This window comes from Crocuta crocuta, unplaced genomic scaffold (genome assembly GCF_008692635.1).
Source record: "Crocuta crocuta isolate KB4526 unplaced genomic scaffold, BGI_CrCroc_1.0 scaffold32, whole genome shotgun sequence".
In the NCBI taxonomy this organism is placed as follows: Eukaryota; Metazoa; Chordata; class Mammalia; order Carnivora; family Hyaenidae; genus Crocuta; species Crocuta crocuta.
In genome coordinates this window covers 1,856,077-1,883,143 of record NW_027529424.1, presented here as the reverse complement: position 1 = coordinate 1,883,143, position 27,067 = coordinate 1,856,077, and the positions used below count along the sequence as shown (strand labels likewise).

The window sequence follows — 27,067 nt, the reverse complement described above, 5'->3', positions numbered from 1 at the left end:
TGGAAGCCAAAGTCTTGGTCCTGTGGTTCCATATTTGGGATGGGACCGAGCTTGGAAACTCTAAATCAGGTGCTGACCATGGGAAGGAGGCAGGCGTGGTGAAGCTGGGAGTTCCCGCCCAGGGAGAAGGCTGGAGAGGCAGGCGGACCCTTGCAGGGCACGTGGGGCCGCCATGGGGTGCTGACCTCACTGTCCCTCCTCCCCCCTGCCCCCCGCCAGCTGCTCCCACCCTGGTGCCGCTGTTCATCACCATCCCTGTATCCACCTCTGCCTAGGGGTTTTCTGTCCCTGCTTTCAGACTCTCGTTTGCTGTATCCATAAAGACAGAGGAATTCTTTGCAAAGCAATAAATGCCTCTGCCTAACCCTAGAGATGTTCTCAGACATAATTACCGCCTCGAGAAGAACTTGGAAAAACTCTAAGTTGGAAGTAATACACGGTGCAATTAGGAGCAAAATTTGCAAATACATTAAAGATACAGGAAATTGCGTGCACACAGAGAAGTATATTTATAGCAGCCCAAGAAATATATTCAGAAATGAATTCTAATGCAACCCATCTTAATTATTCAGTGATTATTTGCTGCCACCTATTTTAGAAAATGTCAGCCGTCAGATTGACTGGAGAAGTCCCACACCCTATGTCAGGTCAAAGTCAGCGGCTGGGAGGCGCAGACACCATTTTGAAAAAGATTGTCTTGGATGCAAATTGCTATCTCTTACTGACAGACTTTGAAGGTCAAGGGCAGCTTTTGCCACATCAAAGCCCAGTCCAGTGGAGCTCCAATACGAAGACATTTCAACCCGAATTAAGGCCTTACTCCGAGCAGATCCGTTCTCTTGGAAGAGCAAGGATCAATGGGCAACTTACTCCAAAGTGAGACGGTGCTAGAAAATTATATTTTTAAAATTTAATTTAATGTTGTTTATTTTTAAGTTTATTTATTTATTTTGAAAGAGACAGAGATGGCACAAATGGGGGAGGGGCAGAAGAAAGAGGGAAAGAGAGAGAATCCCAAGTAGGCTCCAAGCGTGGAGCCTGCTGTGGGGCTTGGACCCACGAAGCCGTGAGATCACAACCCGAGCCAAAACAAAGAGTCAGATGCCTAACCGACGGAGCCACCCAGGTGCCCCAGAAGGTGCTGGAAAATAAACAAATCCACAACAGTGAGGGGAAAGCCGGGGTGTGTTCAGAAACACCCATCAACCCTCCTTCCAGGTTTCGCAGAAAGCAGATTCCTCTGGTTTTGGCAATTAACATGTCTGTGCCACATGTGGGCCATTTTAGTTCTCAGCTACTAACTTGCATTTTAATTCTCCATTCGCTTCCTTTCAGTACAGGACTCAAACTTAGGCTTAAATCTATTGCACATTTTGTTCTTTCCTCCCACTGAATGCTTTTGTTATTAAATCCCCATGTGTAAACCGAAATGCCAGTCTGGGGCAGAGCTTCATTCTGTAAATGGTGGCAGCCGCTACTCCTTTGTTAGTATTCTTAAAGAACACAACACTTTATTAAGATATAATTTATGTTCCATACACGCCACCCATTTAAGCTGTACAACTCAATGGTTTTTTAGTATATTCACAGGGCTATACAACCATCACCACCATCAAATTTTAGAACTTTTTCATCACCCCAAGAAGAGAGCTTGTGCCCAAGAGCTGACACTATGACCCGTCATTCCTCGCTCCCTTCCCCAGCCACTGGCAACCACATATCTCCCGTCTGTCTCCATTCGCCTCTTCTGAAAATGTGATATAAGCGTGATCTCTGTGACTGGCTTCTTTCACTTAGCATAATGTTTTCAAGGTTCATTCATGTAGTAGCAAGTCCCACACTTCCTTTCTTTCTCTTGGTGAGTATATTTCCATCGTACAGATAGATCACACACACTTTATTTTTCCATTCACCCATTGGGGGCCATTTTGGTTGTTCCCACTTGGGTGCGATTGGGAGTAACACTATGGACGCTCATATACACGTTTCTGTCTAGGTGTATGTTTTTCAGTTCTCTTGGGTAGAAACCCAGGAGTGTAATTGTGGGGTCATATGGTAACTCTGTGTTTAACCTTCTGAGGATCTGCCAAGCTGTTTTCAACAGGGGGTGCACCATCTTACATTCCCACCAGTGGTGTCTGTGGGGGGGGGTTCTAATGTTTCCACATCCTCACCAACCATCTTACTGCCTATCTTTTTGACTGGATCCATCCCAGTGGGTGTGAAGCGGTAGTGTTCTTGCTCTCCTAATCAAATTCTGTGACATTTGAGTGGAGATAGGGAGGCAGCACATGGGAAGGGTGTCTCTCAGGAACTGGCTGCTGTCCCCCCTGACTGAGCCCCACGCTTGCTGCTGCAGAGGGACTCTGGGGAAATAGGGATGGAGGGTGCCAGAAAGTCCAGAACCTCCTCCTCCGAGACTGTTCCCCCCACCTTGTCTTCCTTCCGATCCTGAAACTTTCACGCCCACCTTCACGGCAAAAGTCCAAACCCTATAGGATGTCCCCATTTGTCTCTTTATCATTCCAGCACCAGCTCTTTGGGAAAAGGATATTTAGAAATAGCACTTGTATGGTTAAGTGAGTGGGCGATGTGCTAAACCCAAACCCAAACAATGTTTTGAAATCGAGGGGTGTTTCAGGGCCACTCACTAACATATTTAATCCCATATTTGGGTCCGGAAGATGGCCCAGCTCTGACAAAGAGTCATCACTGTATCATTCCTCAACCTGAGAACCCAAGAGGCCCATTTATATAAAAGCTAGGGAGCTCACTCTGTTCATTTGGGAGAATAATTTTTTAAAAAAACTCTTGGCTGTGTGTATAAAAATATTTTGGGTCCCTGGGAAAGTAGAAGAGAGACAGGAGCTGCCCTCTGGCTCAAGTCCTACCAGAGCAGCATGCCAAGAGCTATGTTTAGAATACTTCCCCCCACGCTCCACAAACCATTCTACAAGTGGTCCTATGGCCTTAAAAGTGATGTCATCCTATAAATTACTGTGGTTACGAACTACGTTCTCATATACATGCCAGGCCCCAACAGAAATACAATCAGGGCCGTCTGAATTCAATCAGTCCAGGCCCTGAATGAGAAATTAAATGCTCTCGGCTCCTTTTCTTGATCTCTTATTATTGGGTTTCCATGAACTTACTGGCCAAGGAAGATTTTTGAGCATGTATTTTGCAAGCATGTGTTTATGAGATCATGGCTTTCTGGGGAAAAATACATATGCTTTGTTTTGATTAGGAGTAAAAAAGCACTCAGAAGAACACTGGCTTGGGCCCTCTGGGGTGATGTTATAAGGTTGGGGATCCCAGTCATAAAAAATGGAGGGTCTGTCTGCTTGAAAACCCCTTCTGCGTCCTCTCACAGAGGAAGACGTGTTAATTCTCATAGGACAGTTGTTGACAGATCATCCACACTTTCCCTCCATGTGGGATCAAGGAAGACACTAGAAAACTTGTATCTAGAAGGTGTGAAGAGGTTTGAGGACGAGTGAGTGGGGAAGAAGTTAATGTTTCTCCTCTAGATGCAAAGGAAGGCCAAGTAAAACTGATTAAGAGCTAATCAGGAGTAGGAACACTGAGTTTTTACCTAGTTCCCTTTAGCCCTTCACACAACTGTGCCTATTACATTGTTTACAATACTGTGTTACTTATATTAGGAGCATTTGAAGAAAATGTGTTATTCATTTCCAGTTAAATCCATTTCCTCTCTAAAACTCCTTCTCATTTAGAAATCTTACTTTTTAGAAAATCCTTAGTGCTTGAACTTAATAGAAATGTAATGACTATGGAATGAAGGAAAATGTGTATTTTAGAGAAAAGCATGGGCTTATGGCTTTTCCCTCTGCTCTCGGGTGACATGCCTTCCTAAAATCTACCCTGGAGCAGCTGAATTTCCCCAACAGGAAGTTCTGTTATTCTTGTCTTGGCTTCTCAAGGAGCAGGCATATCAGGGGAGCCCTCCACCCCCTTTCGTACTCAGTAATGGAGACATGACACACTATGACAAAGGCAATGCGGGAGGCTTGATGAATGGGAATGAAATGGCCTTCCTAATGTAGGTGGGGTCACTGCAGCTCTTGTGGGGCAGAGGCAATTTTGGTGAGCTAATGACTTAGGGAAGCCATTTTGAAGGCTACATTTTTCTCTCGCTTCCTTGGAATGTTTTTCTCCAGGCGGAACAAGAAAGTAGAGATGCAAAGGACGTCGGGCTATGCCAAGAACCCAGGTGGGAGACTGTCGTGTCACCACCACAATGTCCCAACTCCAGTGTTCTGTGTCATCAGTGTCACTGAGTCCAGAGGTCAGGATTGCAACCAGCCTTGAGTTACGCCTGATTCTAGAGACCCTACCCTAACATGACTGTAGCAGAAAATCCATTTTATCCTAGTTCCTCCCATTTTCTAAAGTTAACAAAAGTTCTCTCATGGAAAAGCATCCATAACAATGACAGAAACTCCCAAAATGCGTATAACAAAAGGCAACTGTGAGTTCTTTACTTGAGTTGGTCCGTGGGGACTGGATTCGTCCATCCGTTCAACTTTGGCATTAAAATTCCAAGTGAGCCAAAAGGCAAATACTTTGATATATATTAAGAGTTATGTCTGTTTTAGGATAGTAAACTTATTGACCTGGTACGTTGCCTACACTACCATCCAAGAATTTAATAGTGTACTTTTCTCATTAAGATCTCTTAGAGATAAAAGTATTTCCTTGCAGGGATGCTTTTTGGAACCATTTAAGTAAGCCTGACTATAGGTAGCATGATCTTTTCTGCATCCGGGGCTGACGAATAGTAGGGGTGGGTTAGGATTTAGCAATAGAGCTTGGGAAAAATCGAGAACTATACTGGGGTTGTTGGAGATCTAGGCTACTTATGGTTAGGAAATCAGGACAGTGGCCACAGACAGAGTCATCCAGAATTTAAAGGTCAATCAGGCAATCAAAATGTCTGTGAATAATGAATCCAGAGTTGGAGTGGACCAGTAAGCCAGAAGCTAGATGGAGAGAAAGCAAACAGATGAAAAGATACGCAACAAGGCAAGCCAGGACGTTGGGGTTGGGGAGGGGGGGGTCATGGCTGGATGCAAGACTGAAGGAGAGCAAAACAGGCCGGACCCAAAGTGCAGGTGTGCAGGAGAGGAAGAAGGGAGGGCCTGCCAGGTACTTGTATCAACCACTTAAAATTCTGTTTGGATCTCTTCGATGTCCTGCTAATCTTGGACCGTCTAAGGGCAATATTTACTGAACCCGGAGCTCAGGGTGACCCTGAATTTTTTGCGTTCCTTTTCATCCCTTAGCAAGCCTGCAGTTGGTGAACCAGGAAAACAGCCCCTGAAAGGAAACATAATGCCTTTTAACGATTCAAGAGAAGAAATGTAATTACACCCGCACAGGCCACGAATGCATCTGAAAATCTGTAAGAACTAGTGTAGACTTTATTGTTGGGTTTGTCCTGAAAACTATAACATAAAGACATTTTTTTTCCCTTTTCAAAAAAAAAAATCTTGGTTTGTAGAGGAGAAGGAAATTGGATCGGGGTATTGGTTATTTCCCCCTTGATGCAGAAACAAAGGTGATCATTTAAGATTCAGCTGGGAGGGGATGTGTGGGAGCTAAGCGCCTTCTGTTAGTGTCTCTTAATAAACCCAAGACAACGGCCTCATTGTACGGCAGCTGGGGCCGGGCTTCTCGTTAATTAAGCACCGGTAATGGGCAGGTCTGAGCTCTCCTTGGTGAGTCTGACCACAATTAAGCGGCCCGAGGCAGTCTCTCGAGGGAGCACTCTGTGTCCTCCACCAAAACTCAGGACGGATTTCAAAAATGTAAAAACCAGAGCAGCCCAAGTGGCAGAGGTTTTGTGAAACTGAACGTGCGTTCAGAGCCCAGACCCCGGCTGATAACCCCCTCCTCACTTCCGGTGTGACGCATGGAAACATTTACTTGTCCGGTTTCACGCTGCCCAGCCTCCAGGTCTCAGACATTTATGGATTGTTTTATTATGGTAAAAAATAGGGCTCTTTTCCATTTTGCAAAACTAACCCCCTGTCCTCATTAAACGCCGACTCTCCATTCTACCCCTCCTGACACCCATCATGCTATTTTCTGTCCCTGAACTTGCTCTGGGTACCTCCTATGAGTGGAAGCACACAGTATTTGTCATTTCCTATTGGGCTTATTTCACTTAGCATTAGTGTCTTCAAGGTTCACTCCTATTGTAGCAAGGGTCAAAATGTGCTTCCTTTATTTTTTTTTAAAGTTTATCTATTTCGAGACAGAGAGAGGGTGGGCAGGGGAGGGGCAGAGAGAGGGAGAGGGAGAATCCCAAGCAGGCTCTGCACTGTCCCCACCAACCACCCCCACCCCCACCAAGCCGGGCTCCAACTCACAAACTGTGAGATCATGACCTGAGCAGAGATCAAGAGTTGGATGCTTAAACAACTGAGCCACCCAGGTGTCCCAGAATTTGCTTCCTTTTTAAGGCTGAATAATATTCCACTGTATGGATAAACCACATTTTGTTTATCTGTTCATCTGTCAATGGACATCATGGTTGCTTCCATCTTTTGGTGGTTATAAATAGTGCTGCTATGAGCACAGGTGTACACACACCTGATTGAGTTTGTGCTTTCATTTCTTTTGGAGATTTACCCAGGAGTGGAATTGCTGGATCATATGGTGATGCTATGTTTAATTTTTTGAGGAACGGTCATTCCATTCCATACTAATATTTTCCTTTCCCTTTTATTTTTATTTTCTCTTTATTTTCCTTTTATTTCCCCCATGAGTGGGGGAGACGGACAGAGGGAGGGAGAGAGAGAGAGAGAGAGAGAGAGAGAGAGAACCCCAAGCAGGCTCCATGCTCAAGTGTGGAGACTGACATGGGGCTCCATCCCATGACCACAAGACCACAACGTGGGCAGAAGTCAAGAGTCGGACACTTATCTGACTGAGCCACCCAGGCGCCCCTCCATACTAATCTTTTTCAATTATTGCTTCTGCCCTGTCCAGTTCCTAGGCCTTTCCTGAGGCAGGCCAGGAATTTTCCCACAGACAGACATGTCTGCTGCTGACATGTAGGATTTGTTTGTCCCAGGGAATCCTGCTCGTTACATGGCCCCAGGGAAACCCTAGGCTTTTTTGCACGCAGGAGCCTCAGCTAGTCCTTACATTAACTGACCATTCCTGGGCTGGACCTGGGGGCCAGCTCTGAAGTCTAGCTCATGTTATTTGGTGCCAAGGCACCTTGCATGGCCCTCACAGTTCTCTCCTCCTGGACACACGGCTCTGGCCCCTCTCCCTGTCGTGACCCACGGGGTCTTAGTGGTCAGGTAGGCAGGTTCCTCTGCCTGTGGCTGGGGACAGGGAAGGAGATCAGGAATGGCTGGAACCCGCTGAGCAAATCACACTGGTCTAGGGTGTTTGGGGGTGTGTAGCCCCATCTAAACTACCCTGAACCTAGGGTAGTGGGTGTGAGTTAGGGCCAGGCATTAGGGCATGGAAATCTACCCAACAGCGATTGGGACCCTTTCTGAGTTGAAGACGGGCACCCACTTGGGAGCGGGGTTAGGACCAGCAAAGCATGGCTTTAGGACCCAGCGCTAGCAGGTTCCTGCCTTTGTGGGAAAGCAGATGCAAGTCAGGGTCAAGGGCACGGACCCACTGGTTTGCCCCGGTTTAGGAAGCAACCACCACGACCTGGGTACGTGTGGGTCCCTGGCACACCCTAAGCCCTTGGGCGCCAGGCTTCAGAGCCAGTAGACTTTGCCTGCGGGTGTGGGTTGGCTCCCGGAACCCCGCCCATCAGCACCGCTTGAGGAGCTAAGTGCCAGCAGTTTTCATACCTGTAGCTGTCGGGGTGGCCCTAGCAAGGTGGCTTCTGATGGGACACTGCCAAGCGGCTCTCAATGAAGCCCCTCCCCACCCCCATGTTGCCCACTGATGACAGTGAATCCAATCGGGGGCTCTGGACAGCTCTGTGGCCCTGCATGGCGACTTTCCTGATCCGATAGGGTGCAGGCGCCCCTTCCCGGAGAATCAGCATTTCAGCTGTTAGTCCCTCCATTCCCACAGACTGACGGTTGTCAGTGTTTTTACTTGGGCTCCACCCTTAAGGATTCCAATTTTATTGGTCTGGGGGAGGGACTTGGTATTGCTATTTTTAAAAAAGCATGCCAGGGGTTCTACCCGGCAGCCCGGCACTGAGATCTCTGTCCTGCAGACACAAGTTTGTTTGAGTCATGCAGTTACAGAATCTTGCACGTTAGCCCACATCAGACGGACCCGGGGCGTTTCTTGAAACAAAGACCTCTGGGCCTCACCCCAGAGTTTTTGACTCTCAGTAGACTGGGTTAAGGCCTGGGCATCTGCGTTTCTTTTTTTAAAAAATTTTAATGTTTATTTATTTTTGAGAGAGAGACAGAGCATGAGCAGGGGAGGGGCAGAGAGAGAGAGAGAGAGAGGCAGAATCTGAAGCAGGCTCCAGGCTCGGAGCTGTCAGCAGAGTCCCTCATGGGGCTTGAACCCATGAACCATGAGATCATGACCTGAGCCGAAGTCGGACGCTTAACCAACTGAGCTGCCCAGGGGCCCCTGGACATCTGCATTTCTAACAGAGTCGCCAGTAAGACTGAATCTCTGGCCTGAGACCACACTTGGAGAGCCACTGATCTAGTCCCACAATGGCCCTCAATTCTCACATTTGGTGCTTGAGGGGAATAGAAGGTAGGTGTGCAAGTCACTGCGGTGACTGCAGCTGCGTTCCCCGACAGCCTCTTCAAAAACCCTGCACTCACCTCCAAGCCTTGCGGGAAGGAACATTCCCAAAGAGCAGCCGATCCCTGGGCTCATAAATGACCTTTTCCCCACACACAAGATGGAAAATCCAACACGTAAGGACCTTCCACCCAACTATTCCTCGCCCCTCTTCCCTGAAAGAATAATTAAACAGTTAAAAGAAAAGTTTTGGTAAAAGAAACAGAAATTTTCCTCCCGTCCTGAGGACGGCATACCGACGCGAGAAGCCGGGGTAACAAGAACACGTGTTTGTTTCTAAATTAAAAGGATTTCTTAATGATGTGATATTTTCAGTGCTTGGAGGCCCCCGCGGCAGGGATGAAGCAGCCATATTGAGATCCTGAATCACTCACTCCTTTGTCCTTGTGGCTGGGAGGCCAGAACGTTCAGAGGTTACAATCCACAGTCAACAAAGAGCATCTCGACTCTTGTTTTAGAAATGAGTGAGTCATCTTCGGGTCATTTTCTTGTCTTTTTCTTGTCTCCTTGTCCTCTCTCTCCACCCTCCCCTGCCCGTGAGGAAACCGCAGGCGACATGCGTGCTCTTTATCTCAAGGCACAAACAACACGAATGTTGCTGATCTCGGAACCCGACTTCCTGTGAAAGAGGATATCCTACAATTTAATGGAGCAAGATTTCTAAGCAAAGCAGAAAGTCAAACGATTTCAGGGTTTGCTTCCCACCTACAATTAACGAGGCTACAGCTGTAAAGGAAGAGGGAAAATAATTGAATCGCTCCACAGCAGGAACACTGGATATCATCTGTGGAGTTTTTTCCTTAAAGAAGGAGCTCTAAATCTAATAGAAAGCAAACATTGAGATACGATAGAAACTGAAAAATATCTGATCAGACAATAGACAAAGGCTGGTGTCTCGACTTACTTATTTTTATTTACTACTTGTACAAAACAGAGAGGGGAATGAATTACTCTCTTTCCGACCCACAGGCCATGCTCTGCCTTCCATCTGTGCAGAAAAGTTTCTTGGGATCATGCACAACCTAGGAAGGGTTATAGATTTTTTAAGACCTAGGACCGTTTCAGGTCTGTAAGAGTTCCAAATTTGGCAAAAGAGGAATTCTCATGGCGGACTCTTTGACCTTGGTAGGATGTCAAGGAAGGAGAGACTGTTTCAGAGGGGATTGTGTTTTAAGTGTCCACCATGTAAGGGGAACGAATGCTTTTCAGAAAGGGGCATCTCAATGCGCCATGTTCCTTCCTTTGTCTCTTACAACTGCCTTCACCAGGATTTCATGTCCTGTTGAGCAGATCGGACACTCGCACTGATCTTGCCTAAGTGTTTGTAAAAAATGGCCATGGCAAAGGTAATAGATGGGTATGGGGACAGCTAAAGAGACAGATAAGTGATAGGTGATACCCGACATAAAGAAGAGAAAGGAAAATGATCTATGTCCATTCGCATCAATGAAGACACTTTAGAGAGCCTGGCTTCTGCACTACTTGGGAGCTTGTTAGAGATGCAGATTCTCAGGCCCTGCCCCAGACCTGCAGGGTCAGAATCTGACAAGATTCCTGGGTGATCCCTTATACACTGGAGTGTGAGAAGCCCTGCTTTAGAGTACAATAGCCTAGAACCCAGCACAGTGGGTGGAAACATCAGAAATATGTTAACATTGCTCTGGTGAGGCAGGGGTGAGGGATCTAAGCCTCCCCTGTGCCCTGGTAGCACCCCACCTCCTACCTCTGGGCGGAAGCTGCTTCTACCTCTATGGGGGCGGCGAGGACTCCCAGTGTGCTTACCCTAACCCCTACTGGCTTAGCACAGATCGCCACTTTGAGTCTTCTGAACAACATGTAAGCCCAGTGATATTATGGATGGTCAAGCGATATTAGAGGGTCATTAACAACGGATTAAAAAAAATTTAGTGTTTATTTCTGAGAGAGAAATTGACACAGTATGAGCAAGGGAGGGGCAGAGAGAGAGAGAGAGAGGAAGACACAGAATCTAGAGCAGACTCTAGGCTCTGAGCTGTCAGCACAGAACCTGACGTGGGGCTTGAACTCACAAACCACAAGATCATGACCTGAGCCAAAGTTGGACGCTCAACCAACTGAGCCACACAGGGGCCCTGACAACTAATTCTAAAGCAAGATTATGTACAGAAGTCGAGCTCAGAAATTCTAGAGAAGGACCCAGGGGGAGAACTCAAGGAAAGCAGAGAGGTAGCAAACCTAATATGAGAGGAAGAGAAGAGAGACAGGGACAGAAAAATGCAAGTGGCTCCTACAGTTGGGGCTGCCAGGACACCCGGTTACATTTGAATTTCAGATAAACAACAGGAGACATAATTAAAGAACCATTTGTTCACATTCAGATTTAACAGAGCGCCCTGTATTTTCCTTTACTGAAATCTGGTCATCTTGGTTCCTCCCTCAAGGACACTTTTCTAGGCAGGCTGGTCCCCAAGAGTCTGCCTCTAGTTTAGACCCCAGTCGGGTTTCCTTGTCAGAGATTTCTGGAGTCAAATTGCCAGGGTTTGAATCCCAGATCTGCCACTGCTGGCTGTGTGACCCTGGGCCAATGACTTCATCTCTCTGTTCTGTTCTACTCTCCTGTGAAACGGGGATACACACCAACACCCGCTCACTGCAGAAATGCACTTGACATTGCTGTCTATGAGGTCAAAGTCTCCTGGGTCTCAGCAACTTTCTGTCTGACTTTGCTCCTAGTGATTTTCTGGGAGACGTGAGATCGAGGGGGAGAGGTGGATGAGGACGAGGAAGATGTAGTGTCTGGAAACCCATAGAAGGAGGTGTTCTCCACCCCCCCTCCCTTCCCCAGAGGCCTGGCCGGTGCGTCTATCTGGTCAGTGCATTTCCTTCCTCCGGTTCCCAGAGGGCCGTGTCTGGGGATGTGCTGGGGAAGGAGGGAGGAAAATGTGTCACTTGATATTTGCTCCTTGACCCTGGCTGACCCGCTTAATTCACTGCAGAAGGAAAGGAAGGACACTGGGCCTTCCATCTCAGCAATCAGGGAGCAAGATCTTGCTTCCTCGATACCTCGTTGAGCGAAGAAGAGCCAGTAGCCTGGCCAAGAGGACAGCCCCCAGGGCCAGGACAGCTTCTACCTCAAGGGCAGAGATTCTCAGAAAGCTGCTGCGTCCCGGAGCCAGCCTGTGGGAATGTGCTCCTTCCTCCCCTCAGAGTAGACCCAACCCACCAGTGAAGCCTCGTTGTCTCTCAGCATTTATTACCATCTTTCTTCCCATGAACTGCAAGATCTGAGACTAGATTCCCAGAATTGACTGTCATTAAACATGAAACAAAACAAGAAAGCCAGGGTATCTGGAGGCGTATGGGTCTCAAAGTCCCCCCCGGAGGAGATCCCAGAGCCAGGTTCTGCGGTAGATTACGACGCCGAATCCCTAATGGAATCGAACAACGATCCTGAAGTTGCTGTCTGAATGCTGTGGTTCCCCTAAAGCAGCATTCTAGGCTCCACCATTCTTCTCGGCATGGGCCCATCGCCTGTAGCAGCGAATCTTTCCCAGGAAGCTATTGTTATTTGTGCATCTGATAGTTTACAGCAGAGCACAGTGACAGCAAAATTTAGAAAGAGAAAAAAAGAAGTGTAGGGTGAAAAGGACAAAACAGAGGCTTCCAACTTCCTGGTGGGAACTGCAAAGCAGAAACTGCCTCTTTTTTGGCCTTTTGCACAGGGAGTTAGCGCTCCAGAGCAAAGTCATTGTCAGGCGTAGTCGTGGCTTGTGTGGAAGGGTGAGCATCAGACGCGGAGATTCCCAGTGGGAATATGCACCTTCTGACCCTCCAGTGGGGATACCCATCTATGGCGTATTCTCTCTTCTCCCCAAGAACACCCCTTCAACTGCCACTGAGGGGGTGTGTGAAGTCACCACGTACACACAACACACAATGAGGTGAAATGGAGCGGCTCTGTTTTGTCAGGGCTGAACGTTCCAAGTGACTTCGCTCCCTTCTGGGAAAAAGAGCTGCCTTGTTCAGAGCACGATGTTCCCACGTCTCAGCTTACCTTTAGAGCATTTCTCACGCACCTGTTGGGATCAGGAGTTCTGCCAAAAGAAGGGAAGTAGCAGACTCTGTTCTATTTTTGACTCTCAATCGACCATGTTCCCATTGTGTTGGTTTCCCTTTCAGAAAGGAACACAAACAGGAGGGAAACTTCAGGACCCCCTGCTGCTCAGCAGGGGCGGACAGTAGAGGCATGTAAATAAAGACACGGGACACAGGAGCAAACCAGGAAATTAAGAATAACATAGAATAGAGAAAAAGGAACTGCTTAAAAGGATGTGACCAATGGGAAAAGGCATCTGGAATGAGCTACCCCGTTGGTGACCTGGCAGCAAAAGTGAGAAAGGCAGGCAGAGTGAGTCTTACACATACTACTCACCATCTCCTTAGAGGAATGAACAAGGTGGCGTTTATATGAGGGAGACTGAGAGACATAAGCGACGGTATCTTTAAGCGCCATTTTGAAAAAGCCTCAGAAGCATTTTCCCACATGTTTCTTTAGTTGGCTTTCTGATCAAGGTGGTCCCTCGGCCACCGTCACCTTGTGCCCAGGCATGCTGCAGCTATAGAGTGCTTCCTGCAATTTCTGCTTAGCTAGCTTCTGCTTTCAGTCTATGTCTCTAATTTCTCTGGTCTCCATCTGGTGGCTTCGTTCCAACATTTTCCAGCTTGAACGCTTTTAGACTCGTGCCCCATTAACCTGTCTGTGGGACTTGTTTCAGAGCCCACGGCCGCCAGCAAACTCTCTTATCTCGCCCTGGTTTTATATTCTGTAACTCCTGCCCACTCTTCACCATCTCCTGCCTGAGACCTAGGTCACTTGGCCCAGGTTCAGTCCCAGAATGCGTTGCTGCCGATCTAAAAAATGGATGCTAAGCATCAGGCCTCAGTCCAGATGAATTAAATCTTAACTCAAAATATTCTCTGCAGGGGCGCCTGGGTGGTAGCTCAGTCGGTTGAGCGTCCAACTTGATTTTGGCTCAGGCTATGATTCCAGGTTCGTGGGATCGAGCCCTGGGTCAGGTTCTGTGCTGAACGTGGAGACCGCTTGGAATTCTCTCTCTCCCTCTGACCCTCCCTAATTCACTCTCACATGTATACATTCTCATCTGTCAAAAAAATATTCTCTGAAGGGAGTTGAGAAAATATGGTCCAGGTTTATCGATCTCTGATTATTTAACTTCATAAAGATATAGCATAAAGGAATTCAAGTAATGAATAGCTAACACGTGCATTGACCTGTGTCTCCTGCATGTCCGATGTCCCTGGGAAGCTTTTGACTAAGTGCTAGAAGGCAGTCAGTTCATTTGCCATTTCAGGGAAGAGGCAGAAATACAGATATTCTGAGATTAAAATGAAAGAGCCACATCTCTGCTGCAAATAGGACAAGGGCGTATGTTATTCAGAAGGGACAGTGAAGAGGTGTGACCTGTCCCCTCCTCCAGCGGGAGCACCCTTCCACCTGGGAAGATCAGGAGTTCCACTGAAAACAGCCAATGCTTTCACCAGGAAAGGAGCTGTGAATCAGTTCAAGTTCTTGCTCAGGGACTTGGCCGAGACCCCAGATTTCCCTTCCATTGAGCATGAAAGAGGTGATTTAGAACTCAAAGGTTTTAGTTCAACTGTTCCCAGTCAACCACCTTGATCATAAAAGGAGCTCATTTCGGTTCTCATGCAGCTGGTTTTGAGTAGGACCACACACTGCTGGTCTGTAAATACGAGTTAGCAGCAAACTGTACCTCTAGGTGGTGGAGGCATGGCTTCATTGGGTGAAATTGTTTGACACGGTTCACTTAAACATGCGAAAACATCTGCCAAAAGCAGAAGAAGGTGGCTGATACTCAGCTGCCCTATCAGGCAGTAATTGGACTGCAGCTTCAAGTTCTCAAGTTCTGTTCCCGTGCCGGGTACTAAAAGTATGGTCTCAGCGAAGAGGAGGCGGTCTTCCTATTTCCTGGAGCTGGAGGCCAGGCATTCAGTTTATTGAAATGCATTTTAAAATTTGCATTTAACCTGTCAAGAGTTTCTTTTCTTTTTTCTTTTTTGAAATAAATTTCGATTTCGCACTAGGATTATGATGCCAGCTGGAAGGCCTGACGGTCTATTCCAAGATTGATGTTTTTCTATTGCAATGTCTCTTTTTTATGAAATTCAAGACTGGGGAGAGAGAAAACATAGCTATGTAGGTTGGAGTGGCACTCATCTTCCTGGAGAAGTTGAAAACTGGCATCTTGTGGGCCAAATGTAGGCCACCAATGAGCTCCGTTTGGCACACATTGCTTTTCTTTAAGCTTGGCTTGGTTGCCAGTGTATAAAAATTGAGGTATTTCAGGGGCATGTGGGTGGCTCAGTTGGTTAAGCATCTGACTCTTGATCTCGGCTCAGGTCATGATCTCATGCTTCGTGAGATTGAGCCCCATGTCCTGCTCTGCACTGACAGTGCAGAACCTGCTTGGCATTCTCTTTCTCTCTCTCTCTCTCTGACCTGACCCTGCTCTCTCTCTTTGTCTCAAAATAAAAAACTTTCTTTAAAAATTGAGATATTTCATCTCTCTCTCTCTCTCTCACACACACACACACACACACACGCGCACACACACACATTCTCCCTTGCTTAGAGAAAGCCTGCACAGAGATTTTTATGGAAAAGTCAGAAGATGCAAGACCAGCAACCCCAGGTTTTGCGAGCAGAGCTCAGTAATACTAGTCGCATTTGCTAGGGCGCAACTTTCCTCATTGTGCTACATTTATTTGACTGCCTGGCTTGTATCTGCATTTGCCTGGATGGGGACTTATTTTAGAGGACAGTAAATGTGCATAGAAACATTCCAGGATTAACATAAAGGATTAGGTCCCAAGGGTACCATAGCAAATAGATACCAGCTCTTGAAAATAACCACTTTCTGATTGGTGAGTCACAGAAGGGACAGGAAAAGTCTTGGACTGTGCGTTATACATGTTTCTCTCATGCCACCTTAAGGCCATTTGACTGAAGGAAAAAAGAAGTCACAAAGTCTCAAAGACACTTGTATTTGCTGTTGGGCGTGTTAGTTCAGTACCGTCCTGAGGGGACCATGGAACACACATCTAATGGGACCATTCTAGAAGTAAAGGGCAGTTAACATGCTCTGAGAATGGACTCTGTGATGGAACCAAATGCCACAAGACATTGGTTTTGTCCCCTGGAGGTGATGGTGAATGGGACTGCACGTGGCCTGGGGAGCCTGGCTCCTTCCCTATGGGCAATGGTCCCTCGGAGGACTGAGATCTGCTGGTGAAGGCAATCATTGAGTACATCACTCTGTGCTCCTGGGTTCAAATCATTAAGGTTTTTGGAGGATCTTTCTTTTTCTTTCGTAGCTCCTCTCCCCGAACACTCTGCTGTTTGAAAACTCAGAGCTGGGGCCTGGCAAGATGAAGTGTTTGCTCTCCTTAAGTACTGGGTTGACATCTTAATAAGAGTGGTTCCAGACCCTGGTACCCACACTGCTGCCTACACGGATGGACTTGGGCCATGCAACATAGCCCTGGAAAAGCAGGGGTGTTACCGCCCATGTGCAGAAAAACATACTCAGAGCGCTGGCAACTGAGCTTATCCACGCACAGGCCCCCCAGTTCCGTTCCAGAAACAAAACAGCCTTATTCACCACCATCAGCCTAGGACAGTGGGAGGGACCCAAACACGTCTGCTATAAAAACTATTCTTTGACTAGTTCAAATTGGATGTGCCAGAGGCACGTCCTTACCTAGAAGGGGAGGCCGGGAGGGACGGTGCCTGGGTGAACACTTGTGGGGTCTACATAAAGGACTGTGTTCAAATGGCTAATGAACGTTACTTTCCTTCGACCCAACTGCTGGAGATAAGAGCACGATTTTCTTCCACAAGAATGCCATGAAGACTCAGTGACATGGAACCCTGATGTCAAAGACATGATTTCTGCCAGTTCAGTTCAAATCCATTTGCTTTATACAGACCAGGTCCGAGGCCCTAAATTCAGAGTTCAAATGAGGACTTGCTCATTCTGGTCATTTGCTGGCTGGCTCAACCCTAAACTATACTTTCTAAATATGTTCTGGGACTTGGCTGGGTTATGAAGCCCTGATACATGATTATATCAATCCATGGCTCCTAAAACAGTTTTCAGAGGCAAAGCAAAAGAAAAGGCAAGAAAAGAAGTTTTCTTCAGATAGATCTCAGGAAAGCTAAAGCTTTGAGGTAGAGTGAGAGCTTTGGACACAGGTGACCAACAAAAGATATTGAAATTTTTCACCTTCTCTCTTTTTTTGGCTGGACAAGCTGTAAGGGACAACCACAGCTCTCCTTTTCTGACGTAGTGGCTTAAGAGGGGGGTGGGGGGAGACATCAAATAGGAGCACTGTGCTTCCATGGTGCCATCAGGAGGAACATTTGCTACTGGTCTTGGTTGTCATAAGCTTCACCTCATTATTCCCCATCATGGCCTCTACCCGCTGTGCCCAGGATTGACCTTTGGTTGAGTAAAAGTTGCCCCATGACTCTCTCTTTTCCAGTCTGCATTATTTCCCCCTTTCTTGTACTGCATTCTCTTCCCTTTCTCACTGGTGCCTATGTTTCTGGAAGACTATCTGCACGTACTGTTTCTCAAAATTTAGTCCATAATTATATGCCCCAGAGGTTCAGATTCCGTATGTCTGGGGCGGAGGTCGTGCATCTGTGATTTAGAGAATACCCAGCGATTCTGATGCGTGATACATTTGCACCTGAGCTTTTTGATAACAGTTCAATAAGATGATTCTCTAGTCCTTGTCTTTCTTGGCTATCAGCAGCAACGGGCAGCCCAACTTTCCCTTCTGAGAAGTTCTCTTCAATACTCTTTCGACCTCACTGACTGCTCCTTAGCACTCTTCTTTGCTGGTTCCTCGTCATGGAACAGATTTCTAGACTTCAGAGTGGCCTCGGGTCCAGTCCTTGGACATTTCCCAGGTGATATCANCCCCCAGCCTGTGGGGTCTTGGTGAATGTTTAACTATCAGCTACTCTAGAAGAAAAAGAAGCCCACATGCATAGTGTTTGCGATTTGCCTGGTGCAGTTCTCTCACTCGGGACTCTTAAGCTGCCATGTGTCACCACTGACTGGGGAGTGATGCGCACCATCAGCACCTGAGAGTGAGACAAGCCAGCCTCAGGGCACCAGCAACAAGGACCACTTTTACCTCTGTAGCCCGGAGCTCTCACCTGCACGTGAAACTTAGATTCTTAGTGTCTTCCGTTTGAATTTTAATCATCTCAAGTTCATCCCATCCAAAGGAAGCTTTCTGTCTCCCGCTCTCCGCTGTCACTCCCACTCAGCCCTTGTCTCCAATGTCTCTAATGTTAGTGTCAACCCCAGGCTACAGCTGCTCCCGGGTCAGTCTTGACCCCTCTCTTCCTCTCTCACTCACCACCAGCCCGTGATCCATCAGCCAGTCCTGACAACCCTACCTTCTAGATAAATCCAGAATCCATTCATTTCTCATTGCTCATCACCTGCAGGGTATTGTCTAGTTGAAACCATCCCCATCTCTCATCAGGATTATTACACTACTGACCCAATATGTCACTCAGTTCTCTATCAGCCTACTATTCCTTCTAAACATACCAGCTAGTGTCATCCTTTGGTCCCCAAACCACTGGTCTTCTTCTGCTTCACTAAACCCCCAAGTCCTTACTGTGGCCCACACAGCCCTCTGTCACCCAGACTCCTAACACTTCCTGACCACTGTTTTGTTCCGTGTGCCCTCTCCCCTCACTCTGCCCTGGCTCCTGCTGCCCCCACCCCGTCTTACTAGTTTCCAAGCCCACCAAGGATGCCCTGGCATTGCCCTTCTTGTGTGCTGGTGGTTTCTCCTGCCGGCACCTTCCTTCCCTGGAGGGCTCTATGGCTCACCCCCTTTCTCCTGTATGTCTCTCCTCAAACATCTTTATCAACAGCCACAGCACATAAAAATACAGCGACTCATCTCTCCTCACTTTTTCTACTGCGCTACTTTCCCTTAGAAGTCTGAGCATCACTTCTGAGACATCGCTATATCTCCTGGGTCTAGATTTCTGCCTGGCATATAGTAGGTACTAAATAAAAATCTGTGGAAGTAATAAACAGTGGGTTGGGTCCTAGGCATCCAATTCCCTGGGGTATTTGGATTTTGAGACTGTTTTGATGGATCTCAGAGCACATTTTCCAAAAATGATCAATACACTTTTAAGCCTTATTGGTTTTCCTGATTCATGTTCCAATAGAAGTATTAGAGAGGGACCTTTTGGAAGCAGTATCCATGTGGAAATGTAAGCTTGGCATTTTTTAGAAAAGTCAGCAAGCACTAGAGGAAAATGATCAGAGGTATATTTATGGACTATCTCAAAATACTCATATATAGATTCTGACTGAGAAGGGAAAGGACCTGCCCACACACTCAAAAGGGTTAATTGTGTAGCAGAGTTTCAGTAAGTTTTTCCTGAGCAAGTTCTCTCCCAGGAACTAGCATCCTAAAATAAGTCACCTGTTAGGGCTAACAAAGACAGAAATGTTCATCTGCATAACAAAGGCAGGCACTTTGCAACCCTATCCTTCCGGTGACCATTCTATTTCACTAAAGGTCTGAGTGTAGGACCTTGAAGACATTCTTTTTATTCATCCAGTCACAGTCGTGCAATCAATATTTATTCGTCCAATATACATGCCAGACACTGTTCTAGGTTCTGGAGCTTAATAGAAAAACTGACCAAGTCCTTTGAAAGCAGTTAGTTATTGAGTGACCAGAAAGGAAAAGAGAAAAAAAAAAAAAGAAAAGAAAAATCCACAGATGTGGCTTCTCCAGTCCCCAGTAAGAAAACAAGGACCCAGGGCCATAGCTTCTTCCACACTGTTTTAAACACATCATAGTGTTCTCAGAGAGGCATTGATGAATCAATACATGTAAAAGTGCACCGTTTGTAAGCGCTCTGTCACACAGGTGGATAGTATTTGCTCTGCTAGTGTAATTTGTCAGAGTTCTGTTTTCAAAACACCTATAGAAAGTGTTCTGAGATCACATGACTGATTCTGTGTACATAGCTNGGGGGGGGGAGGGGAGTTCTACAGGGCTCGCTGCACTGGCTGTTTCTGATCTCTACGTGGTCTGGAAGTCCTGCATGAAACTAGCCCCTTGTGACTTCAGAAGGTTGTGTTTAATTACCCAGAAAGTGCCCTCAAAGTGCTGAGCACTGCTATGATGTCCTAGCAATACGGACCCAACTCTCAAAGGGTTTAAAGGATTTTTTTTTTCCTGTTGAGAATGACACTTTTGAATAAAAATCCAACACAGTCAACTCGATTATTTTTTTTTCACGTGAAGACACCAGAAAGCACAGGAACGAACTAATTTCCTTAAGGTCCACCTTACCCAGACGATCCATGTTGGCCATAATCTTACTTCAATGTGGCTGGACATTAGAATTTCCTGGGGCTTAAATCCTGATGCCTGGGTCCCATCTCTAGAGATTTTGATATGCACTGATCTGGGGGACAGCCTGGGCATGGGGACTTTTTAAAGCTCCTCGGGAATTCTCCAGGTGACATCAAGTTTAAGAAGTACTGTTTTAGTTGAGTCATGGCATTTGACCCACGACATCAAGGAGAGTCCTGAGGAGTCCGGACTCGGGAGCGAGCGATCTAAAGAGAGAAACCACCGCTTGGTTTCAGGCTCAGCTGGATAACGCCATTTGATGTAAGATGGTAAAGCTCCTGGGGGTCCTGGCCATTTGGATAGAGGTTTCCTCTTCTGTTTTCCACACTAGCCTGAGGAATAAACACTCCAGATTGGTACAAGGAAGGACAGACAGCCTTTCCACTGTGCGATCTCATTCTGGCCAAGATGACAAGTCACGCACGGGTTTAACTGGACATAAGCTACTATAAGAAATAAAATAAATGTCAGTTCACCAAGTTTGGGTCACTTAAAATGTCACGGCACTAGCCAATATGGGGAAAATGGCTTTTAATGTGCCTTGTGAACCAGAGCATTGGAGTTCCTGAAAGTCCGTGTTCTTCTCCATAGAGGGGGGTATATTTATAGAAAGAACAAAACCTTATGCAGGATGAGGGGGTTGGATAATAATATGTGTGAATACACTGATCTGTCTGAACAGTTTCTTGGCTGTCTGCTTTCAATGGTAATAAATATCCACTAAAAGCCGTCTGCTATATGTGTTTCTGGTAAAGTCTCACACTTCTCTGCATGAATACATTCAGAATGTAAGCACCACACACTCGACTATAGACGCTCTGTTGTATTCTGAATTCTTAAGTTATGCAGCTTAGCAGCTGTGATAATGTAATGGTTTGCAAAATAATAGACTGGCAATACGTCAACCTGAAATAACACACCAAATAATGAATAATGTGGGTGCAAAGAGGTTTAATTTATACTGTGTTAAAAATACTGCTCCAGAAATATCACACCATTTCAGTCTTTCCGAGTCCAAAAAAAAAAAAAAAAATTAATCCTTTTACTTAAATATTCAAATAGTTGGGGTAAAAGAGAATGCTTTCTTGTTTCTTTTTTTCCCCTCCCCAATAAAAATGTCAAATTTACATTACTCTGCGACGAGGCATGTGACCTGAGTCTGGTCAGTTGTTCAGGCACATGCTTTGTTTTACTCTTAGAGTTTAGAGCATTTGTCTCCTCAGTTAGTATCAACATGTAAGCGTGAACACATTTCCCATCAGCAATAACTGGGCTTGGGGTATCTTTGTGTGAAAAAGGAGGCTGTTTCTGTTTACATCTTAATTCTTCTCTTCCTCCCCAATTTTCTCACTGAGGGAAGTTTATAAGAGCTTTCAGATTTCATTTATTTGCTCATCTATGGAGTGTCACACTTCTACTGTGAACCAGAGACCGAGATGTGCTCTCGGACCTCAGGGAGCTCATCATCATGTGCAGATTTGACATCATGGAGATAGGATGGAAACAGGGGCATCCAATGCAGTGTCATCTGGGGTGCTATGAGGAAAATGCACAGGGCTAGGGGTGCCCAAAGCAAGAGCACTTATTCACACTTGGGGAAGGGGCAGGGTTTCTGAAAAGCCTTCCTAAGGATGTTTGAGGCTGAAGGATGTGACTTGGAAGGTCAGGAGGTAGAGGGAGGGGGCAGTGTGTGTCAGGCAGACCAAAGCACGTGCAAAGGCCCTGAGGCAAGGGAGCTCATGGGAGTGATGGAGCCACAGTCATGTTCAGTGTGGTTGGAGTCTAACATGCTCAGGGTAAAGTAGGGGAAGAGGTAAGGCTGGGGAGGGTAGTGGGGTCCTAATCATAAAGGCATTGTCATTACATTGAGGCATTTATCTAAGTACTTATCTTGAAGCAGGGAACCATTTAACGGTTTTAAGTAGACAAGTGACTTGACCAAGCCTATGTTTACAAAGAATCACACTGCTGCCACATAGAATGTGGACTCGGAGGAATAAGAATGACAACTGTTTGAAAGTGAAAGATAACAGTGGCCTGAGCCCAGGGAAGGGAAAAGGCAGGGAGGGCGCCTGGGTTCTGCTGCGGGTGTTTTGGTAGCTGGTAGACTGGAGGGGAGCAGGATTGTGAGCGAGATGACCAACTCTATTTTGGACATGTTGAATTTGAGGTGCTGAGGCACCTGGGAGAACAGAGATGTCGGGTCCTTCTTGGAATATGTGGGTCTGGATGGTAGAGAAGTTAAATCACTGGGAAGGTGAACATCCTTAATAAATGCACGCCCTGAAACAGCTCGGGCTGGGCCCCAGAAATCCTTAGCTGACTTATTCTTGGGTTTGGGAACTAGAAGGAAAGGTAATCTCTAACATGAAACCATTTCCTCATCGTGTAGGGTCATAGTAGTTTAATAAAAACATTGTCCCCGCTCCAAGGCAACTCCCAGGACAAAGGTCCACATTTGCTCTTTCCTCTACTCATTTATATGCAATGCTCTTACATTCATTAGAGTTTTCCAAGAAGTTCATTTTAACCTCCAGAGTCACAACATCTGGCTCTGGAAGGAAGAGACCCTATAATTTTTTTCCTAGTGTTTTTATTTATTTTTGATACAGAGAGAGACCAAGCATGAGTGGGGAAAGGGCAGAGAGAGAGGGAGGCACAGGATCAGAAACAGTCTCCCGGCTCTGAGCTGTCAGCACCGAGCCAGATGTGGGACTCAAACTCATGGATTGTGAGATCATGACCTGAGCTGAAGTCGGACGCTTAGCCGACTGAACCACCCAGGTGCTCCGGAAGAGACCCTATAGAAGTATATGGGTTTGAGTAAGTTTAGATTCTTGGCATTTGTACACAGTGAATTTGAAACATCCTGTTTTCTACATGTCGTACATAAACTTGGGAGTCCAAGACGTTATGACCAGGAAATACTGTCTGTCTTGGCTTTATTGAGTGACTATCCTTAAAAGATGTCTCCAGGTGACAGTGAGGTGTGACCAAGTGTGTGTGTGTGTGTGTGTGTGTGTGTGTGTGAGTGTATATAAAGGTCACCCATTATTAAAATTACAAGCCTTGTTCCTCCACTCAAAGATAGGCAAACTTTAAAAATACTCTATCGTTGGGGCACCTGGGTGGCTCAGTCAGTTAAGCATCTGACTTCGGTTCAAGTTGTGATTTCACAGTTTGTGAGTTTGAGCCCCACATTGGGCTCTGTGATATCAGCTTGGAGCCTGCTTGGGAGGCAGTCTCCCTGTCTCTCTGTCTCTCCTCCGCTGGTTCTCTCTCTCTCAAAAGAAATAAACTTTAAAAAAAAATACTCTCTCATTAGTGATTGCTTTCTACACGTGAGGTGTTGTATTAGGAAGTTATCTGTAATCCTTACTAACCGCCCTCCAGGGTGGATAGCATGGATGTATAGACGAAGAACATGGAGGAAGCCTCATCACACTGTCAAGATTACACAATTAGTAAAGGGTGAGGCTCTCAGTTTTGGGGACTGTGTGGCTGCAAGCCCTGCCCCCTCCACCCCACCTGGCTGCTTCCTGTAGCACCCAATTTGTCTTCATTTCTTGTTTCGTAGCTAAACTAGTGTGCTGTTATGTCAATCCTTGTAACTGCCATGTTTCTATAAACCTGTATCCCTAATCTCCCCTGTCTTACCAAGCAAAGCATCTTGTATTTCTGTTGTTTTTCCGACCCCACCCAGCACGTTGATGGGCTCGTAGCAGTCTGTGAACAAGTCCTGGGAACAAGAACCGAGCCTAGTCTCCTGGCCCGAGTGTTTCTGAAATCAGGATTCAATGGACGTCTAGACAGCATAGTTTAAAGGTCCATTTTTTTTTTTCCAACTCAACTGGGCAGTTGGAAAATAGGAGCAATTGTGCAATCGTGCACCCAGCCAGCCCCAGGGATTGTTCGTTATTCTCCTTGGTTGTGAGTTTTCTCTATTCCCTTCCATGCAAAGTACTGGTGACAAGTTGGCTGCTGCCCTTTGCTCAGGGCCAGGCTGTGACGTTGAGGCTCCCCCAGAGAACAAAGGTGATGGCACAAGAACCCAATGGCAGAGACAGAAGACACTGGGCCCCTAGACATGAGGCCTGCTCTGTGCTTGACTGTTTGTTCCTGGACAGAAGATTAAACCTCTCTCTGCCTCGGCTTTCCTGCTCCTACAGGACCAGGGTAATGACCCCCATTCTCTGTGTCTCATCGGCAACTCAGGATCATGTTAGGAAGTAACGAACACAAAAATGCACCAGAGTAAAGACGGTATGGACGTGCGAGACCTTAAGATCATCACGTATCACCGGATAATGGAAACCAACCTGAATGTCTGTCACCCTCTAGGCTGCCAGTAGAACTGGACAAGGTGCCACTGCTTTTAAGTCAAGGAGCCCCAAGAAAAGAGGGCTGCTCCTCGGTTTCTGCCCTTAGAGCAGATGCCATTTCTCACTTTTCCTGCCCTCCTTTTACATAAATGTTTGACCCTGATTCTAAAAATGGTCATAAAGTCAGCAACAGGATAAAATGTCCAGTTGGAATGGACACATTCATCATACACTGCAATTAGTGTCATTCTCCCTTACAGTGGGGGGTGAGACGGCCGGCTCCAAAGGAATGCAAGGGCCCTCTTCCTGTGAGCCTTGGTGTCCCAGCCCCGTTTTCTTCACATCTAGCAACTGAGACGAGTAGGGTGTCTGACAGTCCAGGGGTGTGTGTGCTTCTCCTAAGGGCCCAACAGCTTGAAGATCTAAGACAGCATCGCTGGTATTTGCCCACGGGCAGAAAACAGGTCTGTGTGTTTTGAATGTGAGTATCTACCAACACATGCGACAATGTTTTATGTATGATGCGATGTTCACAGACTGTTGGTTTTTCTTAAATCGGTAACCAGTGAATAACAGAAGTGGTAACTGCATACACCTGGGCTTATTAAACCTCCATGATCCATCAAACATCCGCCTGGAGATTCTAATGGTTAAAGAGAAATTACCGGGTTACTAAGGAATTTTTTGTGTGCCTATGCCCAGATAACTCTCTCCTTAGTACAACCAGGTTCTACAACTCCAGCGTGTACGATTCACGTTTCAAAATGCTTAGTTGGGAATAGAACATCTTACATTAGCTTATCGTAACAGTCAAAATATTTTCCACAGAACCTAACATCATATTCAATATAAGCCTGATAGGCTTATAACATTGGCCGTAACTATTAGCCCCATGCTCTCAAGCTATTCGTATAGAAGGAGCATGCAGTAGGCACTTACTATATATTAGTTGGTGACTCTGTTATTGAGCACAAGAGAGATGTCTCAAAATAAAGACCGACACACAACCAGAACAGGAAGCGAACGGTCTTTTTCATCATTATGCAAATGGCAGAGAGAATGTAACTCATCACAAGTCAGGAAATCAAGCCCACCTGAATGTCTAGATAGACCCTCATATATTTTTTTAAAGCTTCAACTATGTTTCCCTTGGATTAAGAAATCACTGAGTTGTAAGCATACCAACAAGAACAAGTTCCTCGAATTCAACCCTGTTCCCCTTTGCAAGACGCAGAGGTTGCTTATCTATCAGGAGGGCATTTTGTGACGCTCTTTGCCTTACGGCTCTTCAAACTGCATTTTAATCTAGGACATCTAAGTAGACTCCATGGCTCATGGAGGGGACTTCCGTGACTCTAACAGGAGCTTCTGGGTTTCTGAGAGCCACAAAGCATTCCACCTCCACCCCCCTGCGGGGAACATAGGCATTTTGTCCCTACACTGAGCTTAACACACTGAGGACAGCTAGCTTTGCATTAACCTCAGTCACCCCCAAAACTGCATTAGCCCCTCCAAAGACGGACAAATCCTTATTATTTTAGAGGATCATCTCTGCCAGGGGCTACCATAAAGCAAGCATGTTTCAGAAAATTAACTCAGCGATTTTGAAATCCGTAGTATCCAAACAAAAAAAAAATCCAAACTGATAGCGAGGCATTTGAATTAACAACACGACAGAGGACAGTTTTCATCAACGGGGACATAACTCAAACCTCCAGGTATCAAATCCCCTTAACACCATCAGCGCCTCCTTTGAAGACCCCCGTCACCCCCCCCCAGAGGAAATTTGCAGCTGTTCTGACTAATGGATCTGTTTGTGGTCCCAGCTTTTCTCCCCAGGCACTCACATCTTCTCTCCCCATCCCAAAGGGCCGTCCCCACCCCACCTCTCTCCCTCCCACCTCATTTCTAACAGTACCCCTGCATGCACATTTCTCATCAGTTATCCGTTAAGAAAAAAAATTTACACAACACAGCGTGTTCTACCTTCCCAGGATTTCAACATTTTCAGGAAAACAGGGCTACCACAAGGGATGCTGTGTACAATGAAAACAAACGTCTCCCTTTCTTTGGAGCAAATGCTCGATGCAAAACAAACCGCCCGCCACGTCGCTTACCCTCTCCACGCTGCGTCTTCTCAGGGATCCATACGGAATTTTCAGTAAAAGTCTTTGAGATCTATTCGGAGCCACTGCAGCCTGAACCACCATGGTGTTAGAGCCGTGTGAGTGTGTGAGTGTGTGTGTGTGTGTGTGTGAGCGAGTGTGTGTGTGAGTGTCTGTGCTCCCAACAAAGTGAGAGACAAGGCTTTCTCAAAACTAAGTTATGGTCTCCTGGAGGTTTCCCAAATATCAAATAACCAAAAGAGTTTTTTCTTTCGACCGTATGAGTCAAGATGTGGTTCTTAAGGAGGCGGGGGGATGGGGGAGTAGAAAAAGAGCCCAAGTTCTGTAACTTCAGCCTGCCTTCAG

The 27,067-nt window shown here is 46.4% G+C and overlaps 1 protein-coding gene across 1 annotated transcript in view; it reads right to left on the bottom strand.

Moving 5' to 3' along the window:
• The window catches only part of FRMD4A (FERM domain containing 4A), a 316,596-nt gene extending 289,773 nt beyond the window's left edge, over positions 1 to 26,823 (bottom strand). The window contains 1 exon segment of the mRNA XM_077758468.1: positions 26,714 to 26,823. Coding sequence (XP_077614594.1) covers positions 26,714 to 26,806 — 93 coding nt within the window. The 5' untranslated portion in view covers positions 26,807 to 26,823.
• Between the last annotated feature and the right edge of the window lie 244 nt (positions 26,824 to 27,067).